Source organism: Scomber scombrus, chromosome 5 (genome assembly GCF_963691925.1).
Source record: "Scomber scombrus chromosome 5, fScoSco1.1, whole genome shotgun sequence".
NCBI lineage: Eukaryota > Metazoa > Chordata > Actinopteri > Scombriformes > Scombridae > Scomber > Scomber scombrus.
Window position 1 is genome coordinate 29111257 of NC_084974.1, and position 11226 is coordinate 29122482.

Sequence of the window (11226 nt, forward strand, 5' to 3'; positions counted from 1 at the left end):
GGGCAAAAGTCATGAACCTACTGTAGTTCCAAAAAGGTCTTGTTATTTAAGTCTTTTAAACCAATTTCCCAGACAGGGACTAAATCTAGTTCAAGACTAGAATTGTTTCTCAATGGATATTTTCACAGAATCTTGTCTTTAGTCTAGGAGTAGTCTTAATCTCTAAATTGAGCAATGTAACCCAGACAGTATAATAGTCAAATGTACAATAAGAACATATTTACATGCACATATGCTAATGCACTCTCTTAGTCTTAGTTGTAGAAGCCATACAACTTCTTCACGTATATTTGTTATGGTCTAACTCTGCTGGTAGTACGGATGGACTCAGCTGACACCAGCTGTGTCATCACTATGAATGAACACTTATAGCAGTGTAGAAAATATTTACGGGCCCCTTTGCACCATGTGTGCAGGTGCAGCTGATCTGAGTACGCTCTCTATGCTTAGTAGTTTTTCCAAAACACATCATGCACTGCACATCACAGATGCCATAATGTACTTGCCCTACCGCATTATTATGTACAAGTGGTGCCACACTGACATTAATAGAAGATCCAGACTTTATCAAATATTTAAAGGACTCTATATTGCAGTTCTTGCCAAACTGCTGGTGTAAGTTGCAGGGAGTATTAAGCAATGTTATTGAGTATATGGGAAATAATAAACAACAATTTTCTTTCCCATCTTCCTTAAATCGAAACATAGATGACATCTACGAAAACAATTTCGAGCTAAATTACGACATTTTAAAAAGTTATTGGAATTTCCCCTCTTTTGTAGGCTAACTGGCAATCTGACAGTTCAGTCCTGCTTGCGTTCAACCAAAACTGAAAATGTATGTAGCATTAACACAAGCTGGTTAATACTGATCTATAAATACAGCAACTGTATAACCAGGTTTATGAAGACTGATGCAATTATAAACTAAGTATACATAACTAAATGTAAATTTGCAAGAAAACATGTACCAACAAAACAGTCTAAACTTAGACTCAAGAGCCAATTTATTATATCTTCTTTCAATTTATTTGAGAATAAATCCGAATTAACAGTTCATGATCCAAAGTTTGACATACATCCCTCAAGATACCAAAAAAAACAGCATATATGTTGGAGTGAGATGATCCATGTTTTCACCTTGTGAGCAAATAAGTTATAATTATAGTGCAATATATATTGTGTATAGGCATTTTTAATTTATAGCCCACATCACTGCATACATGTTAGTATTAAATATCATTGGAATACAATAACTAAATCAGCAGACACATTTTCAATCTATACATATCAATGTATTTGTAGATACAATCAATCATTAAAAGGCATACCGTTTGTCTGTCTTTTAACATTCAAAAATATTTTCCATTTGCAAATTTATCCCAAATCATCAACCGATGAACAATATTACAGCTGTAAGATTTCACATATCCTCAAAGAAAAAAGGCTCTGTATTCATTTTATTACAGGAGAAAGGCATACCAGCATATTTAAACCAATGCACTCTCACTCAATCACTGAGTTATTTGTAAGAAATGTCTAGTTATAATAGGCTGTTTAAAGATCAAAAATCAAATCCGAGCTCCTGAAGAAGTCAAATCCCCAAACAAAGCAAACATTTTCTTAAATCTAATTCTTTCCCTTCTTGAAATGCAGCAATTTTGCTTTGAATTAGCACAACATGAACCTGAAAGTCACATGAAGCACAATAAAAGCTTTACTTTCAAGGCTGGCAGATCTTGAGCTATATTTTACTGCATAATAGTAAATAACTTAATATAATAGAATATATTAACTGGTAATGATAATAATAATAATAATAATAATATAACTTATTCATAACAATGCAGTACTAGTATGATTTTTGACTACACAACTGACAGTTGAGGAACTCTTATGGGAGATCAGTATACTGTAAAGTCATTTTCTCTTATCAAAGTGAAATATGGCTTTAAGGGCACAAAGGATTAGCAGAGGTCGGGTCAGGGCTGGGCTCCACACGGTATCCAACAGTTCCCTCGTATTCTTTGAAACCCTTCATAAAACCCTGGTAGTAAAAGTCAATTAAGGAAGCCAAGGGTAAAGGAAAAATACACTCTTTTAGAAAGTTACAGCTTGCTCTATACAGAGATGGAGCCCTCTCTAAAGTTGGTCTTCCCTATCAGAACGTTGAGAAGTGTAGCCTTGCCCTCCTTGGTCTCCTTCTGAGCCTGTTTGATGATGTCGCTCAGGCGGTCCTCGTCCTCACGCCCTATAAGGTAGCCCTTACCACCGTAACCATCAGCCACTGTGTGATAATCTGCAAAAAGGGGCAGAAAATACAAATCTGCCAGTTAACAACTGCCAAATGTCATACATTAATTCTGTTCAAAGAGTGTGATTTTCTATCCATATGCAGAAAATGTACCTGTAAATGCGAGGCCACATGCCACGTTGCTGCCAAGTATGGGAACCTGCTCTCTGGAAATCTGACTCCAACATGCATCATTTCCCACCACGGCTATAACTGCTGTCTAGAAGATAAAAGTGAGGTATGGAATATTGGACACAAATAAAAGGAAAATATACAATCATGCATGCTCCACAGTGAATAAAGGATCATTCCCTTGCTGAGGCCTTTAACAGGGTACAGCACTTAGGCATCACAGCTCCCAGGGATAAACAATTCATAACCAATGTGTGCATAGTTATATTCAAAAGCCTCTGAAGAACTGCATTATATAAGAAGTTTCCAAGCATACTTCTGTGAAATCTTTATATCTATAGTGAAGGTGTTTTTAACAATTGTCATGTTTGCATGTGTGTATGTGAGTGTCAACAGTGTACCTTTGTGATTAACATTTAGATTTGTTTTAGTGTTTTGTGTGTTTGTGAAGATTTTCTGAAATGTTCTACTTCTTATTGGTATGTTTCTCATACTGATAGTCACATTTGCTTTGGGTACTTGAGTTGCTTACATACACATAATGATAATATTGTAAGAGTGATTTTACCTTGTGTCTAGTGAATGTGTCAAACTCTGCAACACTGTATCCTAAGGAGCCGTCACCATAGACTATCCACACCTGGAGATCACACAAATTATCATTTCATTTAGAAAAAGTTAAAACTGAACAGTAAATGATCAGACAAAGCACTTTCAGAAAAGCCTGTATCAATACTATACCTCAGATTCAGGTCGACACAGTTTTGCCCCTAGAGCAAATCCTCCTCCCACCCCGAGGGTCCCAAAGGCTCCTTTAGGGACAAGAAGCAGTACAAATAATCTGATTTTTTTCAATTATTAATAATTTCACATTCAGTTCACTGAAATGATCACATTTTATGTATCCAACGTGTTTTATTCACATTCTCACCTGGATCTAGCCAGCGCATAGGTCCTCTTGGTCTCATTATGTAAGCAGCACTTCCCACAAAATCACCACCATCAGCCACAATGATGCTGTCCTCTGCCATCAGTTCATCCACAAGGTGGAGGACTTTCAAGGGATTTAAGTGGTGGTCTGTCTTTTCGTCCGCTTTAGCCCTGAAATGAAAAATAACCCTCTTTTTATTTATGTGGGAAAACATCTTTTTCTTGCCATGGATGCATTTGATGAACTTATGTTTGCTGTTTCATCATCAAGGTTGTCACTGATCAGGATCTTTTTAATCCCAAAGAATTGAGAGAAGGTGCATATGTAAGAAGAACAACTTTATAATATCTGTGACTATAGACTGTACAGTATTGACAGACAGAACAGAGACCAAGCTCTGCTTACCTGTTAGTGTTTTCTTTGGTGGTATCTCCTGCTTTGAGACTTTGAGGCCATTCTTCTGGACAGCGATGGCCCTTCAGGCCTTTGGCAAGCCGTGCTAACAATGAACCAGCATCACCTGAAACAGGCGAATATTAACATTTTAGACTTTAACTGTTAAACAGATGTTTTTGTCCTATTTTTCAACCCTGGATGAGTGCAAGTCATCTGCAAAAACTCTGAGTGCAAATAATACAGGGTGTTCAGTGAAGAAACTACCAATCTGAAATGAAACATTGCTACTGTAATCGTAAACCTGGATGACTGCATGTTGTGAACATACCTTGAATTGCTATAGTTGGTTTCCAGAACATATCAGAGTTTTTCAGCAGCTGTGACTTATCTCTGTTGACAGCGATGATCTTGCTACGTCTGTTCAGAACTCTGCCATAGCTCAACCGGAAGTCACACACAGTGCCTGTAAAAACACAGTAACGTAATGTCAACATTTCTTTTCTTTTGGATCGCCTGTGGCTAAACAGGCTCCTGGTTACTTTTAGCAAGGAAGGAAGCAGCTGTCATTCTATTAAGTATAAAATGAAGTACTGTTGAATTATTTATGTATAAGATTAAACTTTTAAATTTGATATCCAGTCAGTGGAACTTATCCACTGTATATGTGTGTTAAATAACTATCGCCTGTCATCTTGTGTTAATTACCTTCTGTCATCATAGGTTTGATTATACAAGAAAAAGAGCCTATAGCCATGCTAGCAGCTGTACTTGGACACAGTGATGCTTTGAGCTTAATGCTATCATCAGCATGCTAACATTGTACAATGTATAAAGTATAATGTTTGCCATCACCATCTTAGTTTAGTATGTTAGCATGCTATAGGATACTCATTAGTGTTTAACATAAAGTGCCAATGTGGCTGATATTTAGGCATAAACCAAAACAACAATTGTGAAAGTGAAATTTGACCTGATGATGGTGCTACATATAAAGTCAGGAGGTAAGGATTATAACAATTCATCCTGAGTGGGACATGAATGTGTGTACCAGCTGTCATGGCAATCCATCCAATACTTGTTCAGACATCTCACGGTAAACTAAAAATGTGAACCTTATGGTGGCAGTAGAGGAAAAGTCAGCAGATGGATTGATGAATTGTTGTAGATAGATTTCAGTCTGACAGACTGACACTGCCATCAGTAGAGTAATGTCCTTTGCATGGCTAAAAAGTAACGGCCAAAGTATAACATACAGAATCTGACCTGCTAAGAGCACCAAGTCGGCATCTTTCAGAGCATCGCGTCTGTTCTGTCTGATGTGGATGGGGCTATCTCTACCCAGCAGTCCACGGGACATGCCCCCGAGGAAGCAGGGGATGCCCAGGTCCTCTAATGCCTTCCTGTAATGCAGGCAAACATTGTCGATCAGATGACCATCACTAAAAGAAATCGAATTGCTCTAGATGCAGATTACATAGTGGAGAATTTGAGTTTGTGTGCTGTTATATTACAGGGAAAAACTTCAATGCCATGCGAAGACTGACAGACAAAACCAATTGCACAAAAGCACTGAATTGTATTAAAGTAAAGTATTTTGTACTAAAGCATTAAGAACATTTTTAAGCACTTAAATTTCATCAGTATCAACAGTAAACAACCAAACAGTAAAAACAGTTAGAGAAAGAATAAAAAAGTAGAGAGGAGGTGGGCACAATGCATTGTCCTTTTTACCTGATGTCATCGGCGGGCGTTGGGGGTAGTGTTGCTTGGCTACCCAGAAGAATAACTGGTTTCTTGGCTCGGCTCACCAGCTCTATGCATTTCTGAACCTATTTTGTATTGCAAAAAAAAGAAAAGAAACTATTGTCCACAACTGACTAGGTAGTTGACTAAACCTTTTATAACATAAAGATCCCAACAGCAAACCTTTAATACTACAAGCAGACTTACCTGATCATCTGTGGCTTGTGGTATGTCAACAGGAAGTGGAGAAACATCTCTTGTCTCCCAGGCTCCAGCAAAAATGTTAGTGAGGTGGTTATTGAGGTACCTAATGAGAAAAATCAGACCATCACATCAAAACATTTTATATGTATTATTGCATTTTTGCCTGGATTTCACATTTGAAAAAATCACATAAATAGCGTAATTAAAGAAGAAAGAACTGTAAAACCTTTTCTATTAAACCAGGTTGAACCAAAGATGCTAATAAGATTACAAGGTATGTTTCCTAGGCTTGTGCCCTACATGCTATTCCTTCATCTATAACAATGTAACAAACCTCAGCATATAAATCTAATCATAAAATTGATGATTTTAGTTGTGCATATATCAAGTGAAATTTTATATTTGTCTGAAGTCAACTGGTCACCTATTCTCTATTCTCAAAGTATGACTTTATTTTAATGTTATCATTTTTATTACCCATAGTAAAAAATAGTGTATTCAAGACATACTGATAACATACCATGAGACAATTTTTCCCATCAGGCCTTTAGGAGGGTTTTTAACCGCAAACTCTTTGGACACCAGGTGGAAGGGGTAGAGTGTGTCGATGGGGAATTCTATGAAAACAGGACCAGGAGTTCCAGACTGGGCGATGGCCAAGGCTTTCCTGACCGTAGGCACGATTTCCCTGATAGTCCTGATGGAAGCACAGAACTTACATAGTGGCTTGAAGAGAGACATCTGGTCAATATCTTGCAGCGCTCCTCTGCCCTGTAGCACAAAGCACAGTTGATGGAGAGGTTTTGTCATTAAAGCAGAGAACAGTTAAGACAAAAAAAACATTCTATAGCTGCAGATATTAATCGATTAGTTGACAGAAAATGAATCAGCACCTGAAGAAGTGTACCAGCAGCTCCTCCTATAAGCAGTAGTGGAGATTCAGCCATCTGAGCATTCTTCACTGCTGTCACTGTGTTGGTAAGGCCTGGGCCGGCAGTCACTGCTGCTACACCAACAGTGCCTAGTGGAGAGACAATCAAAATAATAAATCAACTCGCCTCAAAAAAGACGCTCGCCTCTGACTCAGTGGACCAAATGTACAAGACACTAAGACAGTTCATCTTAAATGTATTATCCAAGGACTATTTGCTGTCACTGACACACCTAAATAGAGCTTATATCCAATGCTGTTTCATCCATGTTTGACAAGTAAGCCCTTGTACCAAGAGATACACCCAATTTCCCAATTCTCTGCAACTGCTTGCACCAATAGCTCAAATAAGACTCACAGTTAGAAATCTATTCATTTTTTCATCCATGCGAGATCAATTTGCACCTGAGAGCCTCGCCACAGCATCAGCAGCAAAGACAGCGGTGGCCTCATGTCTGGTGTCCACAATGCGGATGCCCATCTTCTCGCAAGCCACCAGGATGGGTGAGATGTGTCCACCGACAAGAGTGAAAACATACTTGATCCCGTGAGCGCGGAGGACCTCTGCGACGCTTTCACCACCGTGCCTCGGGCTCTTCGTCTCAGCCTGAAGTGAGCAAGGTAAAAGTTGAGTCAAAGGAAATAATATACAGACATTTGTAATCTAGCAGAATGTTTTGTCATAGATAAACAATCAACGAAGTGTGAATTGATGACCCTTCACCTGTCACACTATCTAGTCTCTGCCCTGACCTTTCACATTTCACAATAACTGCATATTGTGCAGGAATGCAGTAGTGCTGTTCCTCTGGGCTTTGTGCAATCCAGGTTATTGTGATACCCTTTGTGCTAGAAAACCTCAAGGCTGGTCAAAGTTTACGTGAATGAAGGCCAACTTACCTTTCACCTGTGACAGCCTACAGCGGCACAGGTTATTTTGTCAAGGTAGAAAACAAAAAATGCAGATGTATTTGCAATGAATGATCGCTGCTTTAAAAGACGACGCATAGGGACAAAGCGGTAGAAAAGCATAAAAGAGATAATGGTGAGTGTGAGTTGAGAAAAAACCTACCTTGTGAAACAACTGGTAGAGTAAGCCAAGTTTGTAGGCTGCAAACAAAAGCCCACCCACCGCAAAACCCGCACAGCATCCAAGAATGGCTCCACAGGGCTCCATGTTAGGATGCGGAAACAAACCTTTAATTGTAAAAACTCAACTTAGCTCCACTTAATACCTACAACCTTATCGTAACTCGTAAAGTTCAGCAGCTCACCAGTTCAGGCTAAGCTAAGATAACTAACTGTGGAGCTGCTTCAATAACTGCTATACGCCCATTTCAAAAGTCGTATATTTTTTTTCATACATTCCCTGTGAGCTTAGCTTTTAAAAAAGTTACTGAATGAAGGCTGTGAAGGGCATGAAGGTGGCTTGAATTGACCGAGCGCTCCTTCCGCAACCGCTGAGCCAACACAGAAACATCAACGTATATATTTACCGGTCAAGCTAGCTACAAGTACATACACGACTTCCGGATGCTTTCAAAATAAATCCAGACGAAAAAAAGTGCGCGCGCATTACATCATAACTCGATGACATGCACACGATGCACTCGTATTTTCACACATTCATATAAAAAGTTAAATTGTATAATCATGAGAATATAATTTCCTCAAATGTAGCCTATTTTTTTTGTTAATGCTGATCAGTCTGACAAACGTGTTGCTTTTATTGTGAAATAAAAGATGACTTCTTTTCCGGTTGCTACGCGTCGGTGATAATGATATGACTGCGTGTCAGCGGTGACAGACAAGTCTTTGGTCCAATGAGAATCTTGCGAGGTTGTGTCCCGCTGTCAAAGCTATTTCTACTCAGCGCAAAGATCACACTGAAAGGAGACAAGATAATTCAGAAGACGTTGCAGGTTTTATTTATTTTATGATAGCAGAAGGCAACGTAATCAATGGCATGGTATAACATTTCACCAGACCTTTCGAAAAAAAACAACATCTGCATACTGCTGAACAAGTGCATTTCAATACATGGGTTGCAAATTAATTGTTTAGCTGTTTTAATGTATTGATTAATTTACCCAGAAGTGACCCAGGACATTGTGTGTGTGTGTGTGTGTGTGTGTGTGTGTGTGTGTGTGTGTGTGTGTGTGTGTGTGTGTGTGTGTGTGTGTGTGTGTGTGTGTGTTTGAGTGAGTGTTTTTATTATTTTCACAGCAATGTGCAAAAGGGAAGTTTGTAAACATCAGTTGTCTTTCCATGTTCAGGATTTTCAGCAAACTGTATTTTGTCATCTGCTTTTTGTTCCTCAAATACAATGATCTGAAAGAAAGCATGAAATAACATGAGCTATAATAACATTATGTAACATGCTACATTTCTCACAAACTTATATGCAAAAAACCAACAGGTTTGTTTTGGTATACAGGCTACCTGATTCTCTCCGCTTCTGAGCCAGGGTCCTGGGAGGTAAAGGAAATTCTGGGGACCGATGAGCCAGTGGCGTCCAAGGTTCTGCCCATTGACAAACACAGCTCCTTTACCCCAACCCTATGGATGGATGCACTATGATCAATAACCTGACAGTGTGGAAATTGTAGTATGAATTTACTTAATTAACTTAATAACACTGGTCTCGTCAGATGTGTGTTTCTGCATGTATCCGCATACATAAATATACAAATAAAACATTAAAAAAGAAAGATATAAGCTGCATAATAATTTTATTAAAAATGCGTGGGAATCACTGCATGGAAATTAAATTTATATGAAATAATGCTTTCAAATAGATGTTTACCATAAAAGCTCAGAGGTCATTCTACTCACTGGGAGTCTGATGAAGGTGTCTCTGGGAGGGCCGTCCACATGCAATCTGGCCTGGAAAAACCCTGGGAGCGAGGATGACTTCAAATCACTCTTCCACTGACCTGAATTTGTTAACCTGAAACAAGAGTGAATTAATTTCAAACACATACTGTAATTATGTGAAGCTATTGACATATGACATATCATGATAAATAATGGTAAGGTGAGGGGATGCTCTTATGCAGTTATTTTTCATTTGTGACAATCAGCAGATTCTTTTTGTTGTGGAATAATTACTGCAGGACAGTTATTTTTGATAGGTGTTTACTTTATCTGTCTTGTCTCCTTGAGCTTGTGGTTTCCTACAATTGTATGGGCATGCTGTAAATAAAGGCAGCTTCTCAAGTGTGACACCGAAATGGACCCAGATATACAAGGTGATTTAGCAAATACTTGGAAGAGGGGTATAGAGTATTTTAAGGTGATTCTACCCTTTGATTTACAATAGCTAACAATCTAGTAGTTCAGCCATTTTTACAAGATAAAAAATTATATATTGTGAACCAACCTTTTTATAAAGCCTGGCTTCATATCTAAACAGAAGATGGTGAATCCCCTCAAAGGTGTGTGATTCAACACAATGTCTCCCACAATACCTGTAATACAATAGGAGGCAGAAATATGATCTGAATTATATAAGCAATGCGAAATTGGTAGTTACATTCAGATGACTGACTTGGTATAAACGCAACAAACCAATGTATGGCACTAATGTTTGATGGTAGAATACCTTTGCGCTGTTCATCCAGAGCTTTTCCATAATTCACTCTTCCACAGTTCTCCACAAGTAAACTCAATGTCCTGTCTCCCTTTGGTGTTCAAATACATAAAATAAAATAAATAAGGCAATAAAAAGTTATCACTGTAAGACGATTCAGTATTTTTCTGCTTGTTACAACAATCAATGCCCATTTCATTTCATGAATCCTCATCAACAACATCTGCAGGAATGAAGCTGCTCTGCTGATGACAGTGGAGGGACTAAATGACAGCAGAGATAATGTTGTGTACAGGAGGAAGATTTCTGTGCATTGATACCCAAGAGGTACGTAGCACTGCACGCTGTGTCTAAATGACTTAAATAAAGTATCACTGAGGTGTCTGCACAATTAAATGCCCTTGGATTCACACTTTCTATCACTAGACAAGGAGAAAATGATGGTCTATGACAGTGTGGTTACACATCGGGTTAATACCTCACAGTAACCAACAACTGTTGCTAAATATTTAGCTGAATTATTACTGCATATAAAATATTTAAGAAGTATTGTTTTTCAATAATGAATAAGAAACCCTGTAATATTCATGCATGAGGTGGATTTTTTTTTTCCCCCCTCAGTACTTAAAAGGAAAAAATATGCACTAGAATTGATTTATTTAATTTTTGATTTGCCAGTTAATGCTGGACTGGGCTTACATTTAATTACTTGATTGTACCTAGACATCATCTTAGAAAAACACATACTAGTACTTGGGAGCCTTTCTTTGACTAACAGGTAGAACAGGTGTAACAGGTATGAATTTGAGGCTGTTTAGTATGTGTGTGAGGCTTCATACATTCATTTTCTGGTGACTAACATAGGAGAATATCTAACATAAGTAAGTATTATTTAAAAATGTATGTGTTCCATGGGCTAAGGTTTATACTGTAGGGAGGACGGCACTGTACATACAGCTAAGAATAGATATAAGACAGTCAGTACCTGTCCGTCAGGGAGTGTC

General features: G+C 38.3%; 3 protein-coding genes across 3 annotated transcripts in view; 1 reads left to right on the forward strand and 2 right to left on the reverse strand.

Moving 5' to 3' along the window:
- LOC133980317 (beta-galactosidase-1-like protein 2) overlaps window positions 1–11226 on the forward strand; it is a 44627-nt gene that overhangs the window by 7805 nt on the left and 25596 nt on the right. The window lies entirely within an intron of this gene.
- On the reverse strand, window positions 983–8087 carry ilvbl (ilvB (bacterial acetolactate synthase)-like). Its single transcript, XM_062419007.1, has 14 exons — window positions 7703–8087; window positions 7036–7237; window positions 6593–6720; window positions 6220–6470; window positions 5703–5802; window positions 5484–5581; window positions 5016–5152; window positions 4081–4215; window positions 3762–3876; window positions 3357–3526; window positions 3167–3237; window positions 2994–3065; window positions 2408–2513; window positions 983–2299 (listed from the first exon to the last, which is right to left on the reverse strand). The coding sequence occupies exons 1-14, from the start codon at window positions 7805–7807 to the stop codon at window positions 2121–2123; spliced, it is 1869 nt and encodes a 622-aa protein (XP_062274991.1). The 5' UTR covers window positions 7808–8087; the 3' UTR covers window positions 983–2120.
- The window catches only part of glb1l2 (galactosidase beta 1 like 2), a gene marked incomplete in the record, with an annotated part of 6114 nt that continues 3647 nt past the window's right edge, over window positions 8760–11226 (reverse strand). Inside the window, 6 exon segments of the mRNA XM_062419089.1 lie at window positions 8760–8961; window positions 9073–9189; window positions 9466–9580; window positions 10013–10100; window positions 10235–10313; window positions 11208–11226. Of these exon segments, the coding sequence (XP_062275073.1) occupies window positions 8851–8961; window positions 9073–9189; window positions 9466–9580; window positions 10013–10100; window positions 10235–10313; window positions 11208–11226 (529 nt within the window).